Below are 15,724 nucleotides of genomic sequence, written 5' to 3'. Positions count from 1 at the left end.
GGTTATCTTACTCAAATCTACTTCTCCTGAAGAAAACCTCTGGGGTCCCAAGTATTTTATTTTAGTAGAAAAAACAAAACAGTTTGGAAGTTATATTGTAGCACTTCAGATTAAATTAAATGCTATAAAAAAGAATGTGCATCTTCCCTTTTCTTTTCCTCTTAGCTAAGTCGTTGAAACACACAATTTCTCTATCACATCCTTCTCATTCTTAACAAGACTGTTCCCTAAGAGTTCTCAAAATGTAGTAAATAATAATTCCCACGCATTCAACTAAATACTTCCAAATCCTAGCTTTTAGAAGCTGACTAATTTCAGCCAGGACACCACCGGAATCTGAAACTTGAAAGAACAATCTTACAATCATAGTTAAGCCTTCAAACTCATTTCTGAAAAAATGGCATACTTTTCAGAAAAGTGTTGGTTATCAACAATAAGCTGTTTTGCACTCACTTCCAAGGCATTTAGTACATACATATCAATGGCACAGTTATATTCAACAGTAGTAAATTTCAAAACTAAGAAAAGCAGTACTTTTTCATAGCACTCAGTAATCTTTGAAATGTTACTGTGAACAGACAAGTCACTCTCTTCTACTTGCTTTTTCCTTCCAATTATAAAGGCAAAGAAGAATGAGCAAGATGATGGAAGCAGAGAACAAGATGAAAAGAGAAAAAATAACCCTATGGCATGGGAATATATTTATAATATATTCAAGATATTCCCAAATTACAAGAAAAGAAAGATCAAAACATTTTCATTTGCCCTATAATCAGTGTTCTTTCAGAAAAGAGTTTTAAGATTTTTTTTTTTTTTAATGTAAAGTGGATTCTGAATTCTAATTAAGATATAGCTGTAAGCCAGGATCCTCCGTCACACAATTAATCTTAAATCCAACCTCTAGCAAAGCAGGCTGCAGATGAAGTTACTCATGTAATTACAAAGTCCATCAGCAGTAAGCCAGAGGGAGAGGCTGCAGGCTTTTCTCTGTATCTTCTTTGCACTGGGGAGGAGGCTATTTCTGTGGAAGTGTGCTAGGAAGATTCAGATGCTGTGATACTGTCACAGCACTTAAATATTAGCTTTAGTTTACAACACACATTTTAAGGCAGCAGTTTTGAAAATAGTCATTTTTCTGCAGGCTGCACCATCTAATAGAGCACTGGAGCAGATCTTCTAGCCTTGCTTATGTCTTTCAGGGTTGACCTCCCTTTGCTGCCTCCTCAACCGTAAAACCACGTTTTACCACAATTCTGAACCTGTGAACTGAGATTAGGTGTTGAAAAATACAACTCTAAAAAAAATACAGTGCAACTTGACAGTTTGTGTCTTTTTAAGGCACAATCTAGTATGCCACAGACCTTCACATTCAAAAATTAGTACCCTCTGAATGACAAATCTTCTCCAAAAGCCTTCCAATGTGATACTGGTTTTTCAAGCAAGCATTTGTAAAAAAAAAAAAAACAAAAAAAAAAAACAAAAAAAAAAAACAAAAAAAAAACAAAAAAAAAAAACCAAAAAAAAAAACAACCACCACCACCAACAAAAACCCCAGCCATTTATGTCAGTTTTAGTTTCATCTAAGAATAAACTTTTCTCAGAAAAGTAAAATGACACTCAAGTCTCAAGGAATATATTTGTAATCTAATGTCTAAACACAATATAGCAACTGTAATTGGAACTATACTTATATAATTTCCCATTTTCTTACAGCACAAACACTGAACATTCAACAGCAACATCTAATAGCAAGAGACATGACACTGAGTTTGACTTTTTCCATTAACTGCAAGACCATGAGCACTTTCTGATTGGTGTTTGAAAACAGCATATTTAAAATTTTAACATTTCCACTTCATTTGCAAGTAGCACCTGAACACAGTAGAAGACACTGCCTTTGCACATACGGTCAATTCACATTCTTTCATCTTATGCAAATTATTTCTACATATAAAAGCAGCAGCAAAGATAAGTAAATCTGCACTAACAATTTTACTGCTGTTATCCTACCTGAGCTGTGGAGATCATCAAGCCCTGCTGCCTGCTCTCCTCAGCTCAGAGTTCCTGCAATGCTCAGTCAGAAGGCAGCTGAGAACAGTGATAAATCCTATCACCCAGCCCAAGTCGAAAGAAGAGGCTCTGCAAGAGGCTTAAGCAAGCTGATATAACTGCCTATGATCTATCTTTTCTCTTTACGAAACTACCTGTATTCCTCATGTATAGGAGTTCTTACAGTGGGTTGTCTCACACTTAATAATACATCATTCATATCTTGCTTTGAAAGCACATCTGCCCTTAACTTCTAAAGATTCCCATCTTTAGAAAGGAGAAGTTTAGAGAGGCAGAGAAGTTTGCATCAGTAATGCTGGTTGTTCTGTTTCAACATACCATGGGGTGAAAGGGAAAACAGTCTGTATGAAACAGCACAATAGGACACCTTTTGCAAAAAGCTCCATGTAACCCAGCTTGGAATTGCAGGTGGCCAATGAACCAACTGAGCACAGCCCTGCTAAAGGCTTATTCTGCTGTAAGGTTACTCTTCTTTTTCCTCCATCCACAAAACAGCTGAAACAAAATTATAAAGAAGGCAGTCAGAAAAGAAAAGCTCTCTCTAAAAAGCTATTTTTTGAGGCTGAAATTGTTTTTGTACTACCATGAAATGAGCAGTCTTAGCTGAAGCACTATCAGGTTCATATTCAATGATGCTCTTAATGAACACAGAGCTATCTAGAAGAAAACACAGTTAACAGCTCTTCCTCGCAATGCTATTTCTAGTAAAAAAATGCAGATATGCACTGCGTCTGATGTAAACAGAATAAAATGGTCAAGGACACAAAGTTAATTTATTTAAACTTTCTTGTTGATCTCGGAAAAATATTGGAGAAACTATATACACATTTCATTATTTTCATCATGCAGATTAATCCATGCTTAATGAAAACTAGTCTTGGATAATTCCTGTTCACAAAGAATGATGCAAATATATCCAACCTGATATAAAGCAAAGATTAATAATAAATAAATAAATAAATAAACATACAAAGCTCTTCCTTTGAAGTGAGTTTAAAAAAAGAAAAAAGCTTTTAAGTAAGACCTGTAATACTAACAGGTTTTTCAACAAGTCAGAGCATTATGTCCTGAAGGCTGCAGATATACTCATTTACTAAGAAACTGCTGGAACAGAAAAACTGACTCCCGTACATCATTTCTGTCCCACATAACAGAAAAAAAATAATAATAATAAAGAAAATCAGAGAACAAGTTCATTTCTTAAAAACTATCAAAAATCATTTCCAGAAAAGCCTGCCACTGGCACATCTTGCAGTTTAACAGCAAAAGACACAAATGTTTTGTTCTACATTCCTAACCCACCACATTTTTTTTTTTTTTTACCTTTATTTACAAATGCTCAGAACAATAGTTTTACACAGAGAGCTAATATTATTCAAAATTTGATATTAATAAAAATTAAATCTAAAGGCCACAGTCTCACAACCTTATCTGCAGGGTTAGGAATCTTAAAGCACGTAAGATCCAAAGTCACCCTCTCTGACTAATGTAAAAAGTAGGGAATTATTTCCCAAAATTAAGCCCTAACCACAGCAAATTTATTCTCTCACAAACTGTAACTTCATCCCTATCTGGTAAGTATTTCACCCAACCCCTCCTTCCAGCTCTCTTTTGTTAACTAGCTATCTACAACCAAAATAGAACAGTTAATTGAACGTGACACAATTCTACCAGATGCAGTATATACGAAATAAGTCATCATAAGCCGGGATACCAACACAACCATCTCTGATTTTGAACAAAGAAACCCACAAGAGAAACAATGAAAACAAAATTTATGTGTTCTCATATAAGCAAATACAGACAGGATACATAATGAAATCTCTCTGCCTCTCCTATGTTTGGCCAATTTCTTTCTGAGGTCCTGTCCTATAATGCACTGATGGAACACTCCGAGAAATACAAGTCACGTACGCACAGTGTATCAACCAAAGTTCAACACAGCCAGAGACAGAAAAATGGCCTCAACTTTACGCAAGATTTTCTCCCAGTTCTGGTACAAATTGCACACAGGTTGTGGCCTAACAGAATAGGGATGTCAGACTTGCCTGACTCATTTTCATATTAATACCAATACTACTGATATTCTACCAGAATCTGAAAACCAGAGGCAGGAAATATCTCTGAAAGCATTTGAAACTGCTTGTCAGTGTTACCAAGGAGCATCCTGCTCAGCCAAAGCACTGCTCTGCCACATGCTGCCACACAGCCCACTGCCTTCTCCAGACTATGCAGTATAAAATGCCAGTAGAATAAATGAGGCTCATAACCCAGGGTAACAACAGATGAATAGATTGGTACAGTGAGCTCATGTAGCATATACCAAAATGCTGGCCTACACTTTTCAAGGCCAGTGTTTTAGAAAAATAGCTCACTAAGTATCTCAAAGGTCATGTTCTGCACTCTATACCTAAGCCAGCCTCGTGATGCTCAACAGGCTTGTGGATTTTTCCCCATTAAGTCTGACTAATCTGACCCTTAACCTAAAGAAGTAGTCAACACACCTTAGAGAAAGTACCCACTCCTAGCAGCAATCAGAAGCCTTCGAAACATTACTCCAGCAAAGGAAAAAAAAAAAAAAGCAAAATCTGCCTATGCACAGACAGAGCAAAGAAAAGCTGCTGCGGCAGATCTAAACAAACAAGGAACAAAACAGGCTGGCTGAGCAACCCAAGGACCACCACCACGGGTGCATGAAGTTTTTGTTTTTTTTTTTTTTTTTTTTTTTAAATACTCATTTCTGTTAGAAAGAAAACCTACCAAACAACATTTTAAGGTAAAGCCATTTTAAATCAGCAAATTCTCTCCTCAAGAGAAGTATTTTGTAATTCCGAGTGGATTTAGAGTTTTGTTTTTAAAAAACAACTATTTCCAAAATTCAGGTTGCACCTACAGAGCTCACTCAGAGCCTAGCATAACTGAAGAACTATATGATGAAGCAGCTCGTGAATCAGCTGACAAGTCAGTTAATGAATTACAAATAGAAGCCTACAAATAAGATTTGTTTGTTTTTGCATAAGACTCAAGCATTTTGTTTTCTTTTTCAAACACACCCACATAAGCCAAATGTCCTTAAAGAAACTGAGAAAGAAATTGTTAAAAATGAACAAGGACCCATCTTTGAGTACAATTTAAGCAAGCTCTCAAATAGTATTACTTTCTCATAAAAGTATTCAAAAGACGAAAAAGAAAAATCAACCCAGAAAGTTATTCATGATGATTTTAAAGATTAAGAAATGAAGTTAATATCCAAATGTTTTCATTGTGGTGTTACATATGGACTCAAAGAAAACCTTTAGATGGTCTGATCTCATCACTGTGCTTATTCCCACACCACTTGAAAGCCAGATCACTGCGATCTAAATAGGAAGACAACCTTAAAAATCATTCCAAGCACTCACAAGATCATTCAAGAAGTATTAAAGAGTACTTAAGCTACAGAAGTAAACTGTCCTCAAAGAAAGGAGTCATTAAAACCACCTCCATTTCCTGCTGACTTCTGGTTGAAGAGCTATTGACATCTCAACCAACACTGCCTTCAGCAAGAGGATTACGAGGAAGATCTAAAATTAAGTGCTCGAAAAGAGCAAGATCACATGGCACAACTACGAACCTCAGATCTCTTCTCAAATTTATTTTTCATGAAAGCACACAACAGGAGAAAGCTACCAATAACAAAAAGGAATACGCATAGCTTCATGCTAATTAAAACAACACATGAACAATTTAGCAGCTCTGTTTGGTAATTTTGATGTTTACTGCATCAGTTTTGTTTCCCTCATTCTGTAAGTTCTAAAGCTTTTAGAAAAAAAACTGTACACACACACCTGCCAGCCAGCCTGCCTCAAAGTGAAAGAATACACTCAAAAAGCCAAGGTTTTGTTGCACCGACATCAACAGGATGTAGCTTGCCTGCACAGAGCAAGTCCAGAATTTCAACTACATTTTAGAATAAGCCTCAAGAAAAATTTTGCAGCCCAAACTCAATTTTGAGTACTGCTGAAAAGCAAGCAGCTATCAGCGATATTTACTGAGGCTCAACTGTATGACTGATACTTGACCAAAGACATCACCTAATCCACACAACTTAGCATACAAGGCCCAAGTCCTGCCAACAGTTGCACATGTCCAACTTGATGCATATTGTATGGGAGCTGCTGAGTCATGGCCTGAACCTCTGATTGATCACCTGAGGTGAGCAATGAGTCAGCCCTGGGAGCACAGGTGAAAGCAATTCACCTGTGCTGCAGGAAGGGGTGGAGCCTGGCTCCACCTCTCCTAGACCCATTTAAGAGCTGACTACCAGTGGGGAAGGATCTCTCTTTGGAAGATCCAGTCCACTGGAGTTTCCTGAGCAAGCCCACAACACGGATAAGCCTCCTATTTATTCTCTTTGTCTCGCTGTGCCTAACTCTCTTGCTTATTTCATTATTATAACATCTCAATATTATTAAATTATATAATATTCCTTTATATAATTTTCATTGATTATACACATATAGACAGGAATTACTCGTATGCTAGAAGGCAAGCACATTAGTAGTAAGTATTTTCATGAATCAGCATTACATTCAGGTACAAAAAAAAGCTAAGGCAAAAGGGGAAATGAGGTATGAAAGTGGTTGTGATGACTGTGAATAGTTACAAGAAGAGTTTATGTTTATTAACAAAATATTTTTCTGTACATTTCTGAACACATAAACTGTCATTTACATAAGAAGCCTGCAAAAAGGCAATTCTTAGTCTGTGTCACACCAGCCTGTATCATCTGTCCCTTCTTCCTCAACCCTCTTCCTGCTCAGCTTCACAAGCTGAAATACAGTTTTTACATTCCCTCTGGACTTGTTTCCCCAGCTACAGGCTCAGCTGTATGCCTGGAAAGCTCCTGAACTGGGTCATATTGCATACAATTAAAACTAACTTTTCAGTCGATAACTAAAAAAAAGATTCTTCTAAAATACTAACAGCAGCAATCCAGAACAAGCTAATCAATGCTGTGAACAGTTCAGCCCAGAATTGTGAAACTGGAGAATTCAGCAACTGATGGGGAAGGTGACTGCCAGCTCTTTGCTTTCTCTGACATCAGCTGAGTAAGAAGGGCCTTTGAGTTATAATGAGTTTTTCTTTATTGCCCAACAGCCACTCATCATCAAGAAAAATAGCCTTATGTATTCGGCCCAAGTGGCCAAGTACTTCTGCCAGATTCTGCAAAACCCAGGGATTCCAGGGACCCAATCTACCAGCATGTTTTTCAAGTCTGCAAACATTGTCCTGTACAGACTGAGTTCCATTTGCACAGCAGCTTACAGAAGGAGATCTGAAACTTCATCTTACTTGTTAGTCACAACAGTAGAAGCTGCTGTACCACCTGTTACCATCAGGACAACTGCTGATGCAACACAACCCACGGTAAGTATACAAACACACCCATAGCACAGCAAACACTGGACACAAGGTATTTTGAACTGGTTTCTGTGCTGTAGTGCTGTGGGCCTCCTTCAACATACTACCAGCTCTGCCAAACACTGACAAGAATTAGTAGTATGTCAGAATTACACTGAGAATCTCCAAACACGTTCCTTGTGGTATTGTAGGGCTCTAAAGTTGAGGATGTAGTAACAGTTTTAGGCTCTCCATAGGACAGTACCATTCTTTTAAGCTTATACAAGAGAAGTGTTGGATAACCTTAAGTCGAAGCTCAGCGCAATGTTTCCACGATGATTCAGTTCTAAATCAATACTTCTTACTAAAAGACAGCTAATGACCTGCATCTTGAGGGTCATAAATAATGTTTCAGCACCGATTACACAGAATAATGAAGAAAGTCATTGAAGCCTAGATATAAATGTAATAAAGCCTCAACTTTATTACTACAGCTCTATTCATACAAAGTTATTTGGGCCAACATGTTTTGCTATCTAGATCAATTTTACTATAAATACAGCATTTCAAGATTGCTCTTATATTAAAAAAAAACAAACAACAAAAACAGATTGCCTCACACTGAGACATCCAAAATGTGCAGGGCGCTGAACAGCTCTGAAAAATGTCTCACCTGAGATTTTATGATATAAGAGGCTCTGCTGTAAAGAAGTGTAAAATAGAAGGAAGGAATCCACCATAACATACCGGCATCTTTTGAATAAGGAATTGTGCTATAAAATAATAATGGAAATTGGAATTATGACTGAATGGAATAAGAGTTAATAGGTAAGGAAAGATAAGGAGCAAGTTGAAGGAAATAAAGGTGGAGTAGGAAGAGGGGGAAAAAAAATAGGAAGTGGTAGAAGTATGCAAAACAGGGGAAAAAAGAAAACTCAAATTGCAGACTGTTTAAACCTGAGAAGACCAGTCACTTCCATATGGCAGCTGTGGTCTTTGCTATCTAGACCAGAGGTCTAAAAAAAAACAAACAAAAAAACCTCACAGCAACCGTAAGACAGTAAGACTTGTTTATGTCCAAAACTGCTCAATAACTGTAGGCACCGATACCCCCAAAATTATTATTCATTTTACACAACTGAAAACAGTGGCCACATGAGTTTACTGTAACCAGTTTTCTTTTCCTTCTCCTCTGAGCACAGCAAAAATATAATTGAGAACCATCACTCTTGGGAGTTGTGAACTACTAAATACACATTTCCTTCTTTGGGAGTAAAAGATCACTTCCACCCACTGTTTTTTGTCGGGAATTACCCCCCTGAACACTTGCTGGAAGCTTCTTGTATTTGTTAGCCTGATACTTGGAAGGGATACTGTGTAATTGAGGTCATCAGAAGACACATGTACTGTGAAACAAGTACTGGGTATTTTTGCAAGTTTAATTACTGCTTATCACTGTCAGAGACCTGTACTTCTCCCAATGTAAGTGACTTCTGAACACCACTCACTTTTTATCTGCACCATTTTTAAAAAAGTCAGTCCTGTTTCAGGGCTTGAGAGGAGACCATAAGAACTAATAACAAGTCTGACATAACCAAGCATACTGTATGCTCTACTTCTGCCACTCTTCAGTTTGCAGCACTGGAAGAGAATATAAATTGAGCTTAATTGCAAAATTGCCTCTTCAGTCCTTGAATCAGAAAATTATACTTTTACAATTTCTCTTCATTCTCATTTCCCTTTTTCCTAGAGAATGTACAATTCCAACATTACTTTTCATCTTCTCCAAACACTTCTACAATCATGCTCCTCTACCCTGGCCCCTACTCTCCCAAGCTTCCCTCTTCTCATTCCTACAGGACAACATCACCTGTCTCCATACTTCACAGCCTTCTTCCACACAGCCTCTTGGCCACTCACTGGCTCCTCTGTTACAGGGCAACATTCTGGGAGATCAGGGAAGGGGCAAAATGCAGAGAGCCCAGAACCAACCACCAGCTGTTCTGCTCTCAGCATCTTGGGCACAGTCCAATTTCTTGTGTACTGGCAGCTCAGAGGCAAGAAGCACAAGAGCTGGGTCTTAGCCTTCCATCTCCTAACTGCTGACACACAAGAGGCAGCTGGTCTTTTCTTTTTACATGCACTCAAAGACTGCTGCAATACTGCAATATTTAAAAGTCATCTGTGACTTCAAATTAATTCTGTCTGAATCAACACGCTTAAAAAAAAATGAACACCTGGAGAAGCAGTTCCTGGCCTTTTTCCTACTCCTACTTTTTTCTATTCTAATAAAATGCCCACACATTTATTTTCTGGACTAGAAATTAACATTCAATCCCTGACCAGAGTTAGGAAAAAAATAAGCCTCATAAAACAATAGAAGGAAACTATTCAGTTTTCAAACATCTTCCTTCTTTCCTTCATGTCCCTTTCAAGACCTTTCTTAGAGGGTCTTTCTTGACCCTAGTCAAGTACACATCATAAAGAAATATCTTTCATTCTGTTCTTGGTCATGTTCTAAGTTAAAAAACGTTCTTCACGTCAGTGTCAAAGACGACTGGTCTAGCATGAGATCTAAGATATAAGAAACTTATGGAAGTCTTTAAACTCCATGTCAGGAAGGATATATTTGACTGTCAGAATATAGGACTTCTCATATGGGATAGAGGTAAATAAACAATAATCCATTAGTAAACCAAAATAAACAAGAAAAAGCAATTGGCACACTACATAAAAAAAAAGAACTAATCCCTGTGTGAAGGACTGGGAGATTTTAAATCAGGAGAACATTCACTTACACATGGACAGAGACGATTTCTCACAGAAACATTTACGCAGGAACGCATGGTTATAACCAAAGGTATCACTCAAGGAAGGACTGAATGCCACCTCCAGACATGACTAAGGAGAACAGAGCAAATGGTGCCTTCTTTTTACTTTGACAGAAGGCAGCTTTCTCATCCATTTTGTTTACAAACACTGGTAAGTAGAGTATTCTTGAATTAGAAACAAAGCAAGCTTGGAAAGATACATTTAACAGAAGCATATAGGAACTATTCTGAAGAACAAACGTATCTAAATGGAGACCGAAACAGGGAAAATTCTATCAAGAAAGCTCCTTGAAGCATAAGCACAGTTACCCATGCTAAAAGCTCACAGTAGCTACTAGGACTCCAGTTCAGTCCCTGTAGCTATCTGAACAGCTGTTGACTTCCTTTCTGTTGTGCAGATAAATACCTATAAAAGTGTCAGTACTACATTGTCCAGTCAGCCACAAGAACTGCTGGTGTAAACAACAGCCTGCATTTCCAGCACAGTTTACATATTATCACTGAAATTCAAAAGGTTATATTTAAAATGAGACAGAAGAAAATACAAAGTTATTCTGCAAATGAAAAATACAGGGAAAACACAAGTGAGGTTGCATACACTGAAATGGAGGGAGAACCACTCTTTCAGCACCGTCTGTCTGTGAACTCTACAATCTCAAACAAAAGGACCTTGCTAACTGCCTTCCCACTTCCCTCACAACATCAGCTAGGAAGAAGGAATCACCAATTAATTGTGCAACAAGTTATTGATCACTTTTAATTTTCACCTACAACAAGCATTCAGTAGATGTCATTCATACAAGAGTATGAGCCTGCCTTGGTGTAACTTGGCATTTTTCAGATACTAACGGTAATTCTAAAAGTCAGATAGGTTAAATTAAAGGAGATACTTGGGAGGCTTCTTTGGTGGTTTCTTTTTTTTTTTTTTTCCTCCTTGTAGGTAATACGCAATGCAGAAGATCATCTCTCTCAAGTATTTTAGATACAGAATCCCTACTTCCATACATAAAGCTTGATGCAGCACCCAAAGAGCAAAAAGCAGCTGGGCCTATCTGCCTTCAGCACCTACAGTGACAGGGAGTGAAAACCCCATGCAGGCAGCAAAAGGCAGCCAGGCAGTCAGACTTCCTAAGGAAGAACGGAGGATAGGTCCAGTTACACCTGCACACAGGTTCCAACACGAACCTTTCCACCACAGCTACCCTCACACATTAACCTTTTGCATAGCACACTCAGAACAAAGTCAGCAAAGGCTGAGATTTTCTGGAGGCATTCAGCAGGCACAAGTAGTTCTGACCTGTTACAATGAGACCTGCTCTGAGCAGTCCAGCTGGAGCATACAGAATAGCCTCAGAGAGCTCAGGTCCCCCACCTCCACATGTGAGGGCAGCTCACTACTAGCAGCCTCCCACACACTCATTTGTAGACATGTCCATCACAAGGCAAACAAAAACTTAACGCTTCAAGTAGGCTCTTTTTGTTTTCATTTACCAGTAGCAATGAAAACCACTGTGTCAGGGGAACATCCTTCCCCACACAAATGTGGATGGAACACAGATGATCCTCAGGATTGGGTTCAGACAAGGAGGATACAGTTCACTTTGCCAAACAGGCTACACTTTTCTTGTGCACTCAGTGTTGTGAGATATTCTGTAATTCTTTCATTTTAGAACTAAGTATTATTACACACAATGTGTGTTGCATTTTTCATGCCATTCGTGTTTTACAGCTTTGCTTTTAAGGCTGAGGAATACTGGTAACCCAGTGCCATTAATATATGTTCCCAACAAGATAGGGCCAAGCATTAATCTAATCATACAGAAACATCATAGATCCCATTTCCAAAAGCCGGTACTATACTCACCATCCTCTGATGTCAGATCACATACACTGGAAGTGCTGAGATCTATTGTTCCATCCATTTCCCCCTGTCCTGTAAGGTCCTGGCATATACTCATTAAAAACAGCTGTACACCATAACACAGGGATATACAACAAAATGTAAGACCCTCAGATACACATTTTGGTGTTTCAGCAGTCAGAAGTCATCTCCAGAGACTGGAACAGGGAAATATCATTTCCATATTCAAGAAAGGGAGGAAGGAAAATCCAGGGAACTGCAGGCCGATGAGCCTCAGGTCTGTGCTTGGGAAGATCATGGAGCAGATCCTCCTCAAAGCTATGTTAAGGCACAGGTGAGACAAGATGGTGATCAGAGACAGCCCGCATGCCCTCACCAAGGGCAGATCATGTCAGAACATTCCAATGGCCTTCTACAGTGGACTGATGGCACCAATGGAGAAAGGAAGAGCAAATGATATAATCTACCTGGACTTGCACAAGGCCTTTGACTTAGTCCCACATCATATCCTTATCTCCAAATAAGAGAGAAAGATTTGAAGGCTGGACTATTAAGTGGATAAAGAATTGGTTGGATGGTCCTAGCCAGAAGGTTGCTAGCTATGGCTCTATGTCCAGGTGAAGGCAGGTCACACGTGGTCTCCCCTCTGGGGTCCATCTTGAGACCGGTACTTCTCAACACCTTTATCAATAACACAGACAGTGGAAACGAGTGTACCCTCAGCAAGTTTGCTGACGACGCTAAGCTGAGTGTAGTTGATGCAAAAGGAAGGAAGGAATGCCATCCAGAGGGACCTGGACATGCTCAAATGGGGCGCATGAGAAGCTATTGAGATTTAACAAGGCCAAGTGCAAGGCACTGCACTTGGGTTGAGACAATCCCAGATAAAATTAAAGACTGGGAGAACAACTCATTAAGAGTAACCCTGCGGAGAAGGACTTGGGGTCCTGATGGATAAGAAGCTGGACATAAGCCAACAGCATGCTCTTGCAGCCCAGAAGGCCAACAGTATCCTTGGGCTATAACAAAAGATGGGTACTAGCAGAGAGAGGAAGAGAATTGTCTCCCTCTATTCTGCCTTGTAAGGCCCCATCCAGAGTACTATGTCCAATCCTGGGGCCCCCAACACAAGAAGGATGCAGAGGTGTTGAAGTAGGTCCAGAATAGGGCCACAATGATGATCAAAAGACCTCTCCTATGAAGAAAGTTTGAGGGAGTTTGGTTTGTTTAGCCTGGAGAAGAGAATGCTCTGGGGAGACCTCAGTGGGGCTTTCCAGTTCTTGAAGGCTCCGGTAGCGATAGTACAAAGGCTTTAAACTAAAAGCATTAGGGTAGATGTTAGGAAGAAACTTTTTACTCAGAGTGGTGACACACTGGAACGAGTTGCCCAGAGAGTTGTGAGTGCTCTACCTCTGGAGGCATTCAAGGCCAGGTTGGATAGGATCCTGGGCAGCCTGATCTAGTGGTTGGCAGCCTTGCCCACAACAAGGGAGTGGGAGCTAGATGATCTCTAAGGTCCTTTCTAAACTATGCTGCTCTATGATTCTCCTGAAGAAGAGGTATAGGAGTCAGGAAACTACGTAAATGGGTACTTACTGAGCAACTCCCAAACCCCACAATAACAAAAACAACTACACATTCTTCATCAGTCAGCTTGATGTAGGCAAGAGAATGCTTACATACCAATCGCACACAACTGCCTGCTCTTCACCTACATTTATTCCAACCAAAGTATTTCTTATCTAGAAACACAGCTCCACTTCCAAGGCCTCGAGGATTACCACTAAACCTTTTTTTTTTTCTTTTTGAACTAGATTCTGACTTGGAGAGCAGGAAGAAAGGAACACCTCTGGGTCAAAGACAAACTTCAGAAGGTCTGCACTGCAATTCTCACCGTGATTTGCAGCTCTATCAATTGCTTTTCTGTTCTAACCGCAGCCGAGTGCTACAGCAGCACGGCCCCAAACAAGCCCACATTCATGGGAAGAAAAGCAGTTACAACATTTATCCGAGCGCTGAGCACGCGCCTCCCCGAGCTCTCCCGCAGGAACGCGGTGGCGGGGCCAGCGAAGCGGCGGCCCGGGCGGGTGCCGAGGCTCGGCTCCGGCCCGTCCCAGCGGCGGGGTCCGGCGGGGACCGAGACGCTGCTCGGATAAAGCGGCTGGAAGTATAGCATCCGCCGTACTTCGGGGAACAAGCGGCAGCGCAGTGCCCAGAAGAGAAAGGAGGAAGAGAGCAGAAAACAAACACCGAGAGCCCGAACGCGAGCGCGGCAGCCCCGTTTCCCCCGGAAAAGCCGGCGGGCTGCGGCGGAGCCGGGACCCCCGCGCTCGTCCCGCTCCGCCCCGCTCCGAGGAAGGCGGCCCGGGGGGCCCGCGCCGCGCGGCCGCTCCCTGCCCGGCGGGGTTGGGCGGGTGCAGCCGCTCCCCTCCGCCCTCCCCACGCCGCCGCCCCGCGCCCCCCTCCCCGCTCACCGGCCGTCTCCTCCGCCGCCGCCGGCGCCCCCGCCACGCCGTTCAGGTAGAGGATGGAGAGCAGGTGGGGCTGCGTCTTCTCCAGGGCCACCCGCAGGTCCTGGAAGTGGTCCCGCTCCTTAGCCAGCAGCAGGGCGATCAGCAGCTCGGCCTTGCCGCCGCCCGCCGCCTCCAGGTCGCGCAGGTCGCGGGGACCGAGAGCGCCGGCGGCCTCCAGCAGCTCCACCACCTTGTCCACCTCGGTCATGGCCTGCGCCAGGCTCTGCCGGCACTGCGCGAGCAGCTCCTTGTGCTTCGGCTCCATGGTCGCCGACGGCCAAACTTCGGCCCCCGGCCCCACCGGGCGGCCGCCGCCCCCGGGGACGCGCGGGTCGAGGGGGAGGCGCCGCCGCCGGCCGCCGCACGACTCCGACCCGGGGCCGGGCCGCCCCGCGCCTCCTCGCCTCCTCCTCCCGCCGCGGGCTGCCGACCGCCGCTCTCCCCTCGGGCGCTCGCGGGGGAAGAGCCCGCCGCGGGGCTGCTCCTCGTCCTCCTCAGCCGGCGCCGCGCTCTCCTTTCCGCCTTCCCGGCGGCCAAACAACTTCTCCTCCTCCTCCTCCTCCTCCTCTCTACCGCCGCCGCCAGCCGGCGCCCCCCACCCCGCGGGGCGGCTCAGCCAACTTCTCTCCTGCTCTCACTGCAGGCCGCGGGGCGAGGAGGGGTGGGGGGAGACGGCCTCAGCTCCAGGCGCCTCCTTTCATTCGCGGCAGCGCGCAGCCATATTGGTCGCACACGGCGGCTGCCTGCGCCCAGACGGTGCCGCGGCGGCGCATGGCCCGGCCCGCCCGCTCCGCGCCTCCCGCTGCCGGCGGCGAAACGCGACGGCCTCTGCCCCGGCCGCGCTCCGCCCGTCACTCAGCGGCTCCCGCCGGCCGCCGCGGGGGGGCTGCAAGGAGGCGGGGCGCGGGCGGGGCGGCCCCGAGAAAGACCCGAGCCTCGGCGGCGGGAGAGCTGCGGTGGGGGTGGCCGGCTGGCCCGGTGAGGGCAGTGTTCAAGGCGAGGGGGAGATCAGATCACTTAAGGGGCCGGCATCCCGCCGGCTCTGCTTATCCCGCACCGAGCCCGGG

The 15,724-nt window shown here is 43.0% G+C and overlaps 1 protein-coding gene across 1 annotated transcript in view; it reads right to left on the bottom strand.

The window, feature by feature from the left end:
* DLG5 (discs large MAGUK scaffold protein 5) overlaps positions 1-15,518 on the bottom strand; it is a 97,900-nt gene extending 82,382 nt beyond the window's left edge. The window contains exon 1 of the mRNA XM_090144984.1: positions 14,619-15,518. Within this exon, the coding sequence (XP_090001110.1) occupies positions 14,619-14,922 (304 nt within the window). The 5' untranslated portion in view covers positions 14,923-15,518. The remainder of the gene's footprint in view (positions 1-14,618) is intronic.
* Between the last annotated feature and the right edge of the window lie 206 nt (positions 15,519-15,724).

The sequence above is a fragment of the Phasianus colchicus genome, chromosome 8 (assembly GCF_987193195.1).
Source record: "Phasianus colchicus chromosome 8, bPhaCol1.hap1.1, whole genome shotgun sequence".
In the NCBI taxonomy this organism is placed as follows: Eukaryota; Metazoa; Chordata; class Aves; order Galliformes; family Phasianidae; genus Phasianus; species Phasianus colchicus.
Note: the sequence above shows the minus strand (reverse complement) of the source record. Positions and strands in the feature narration are given on the sequence as shown.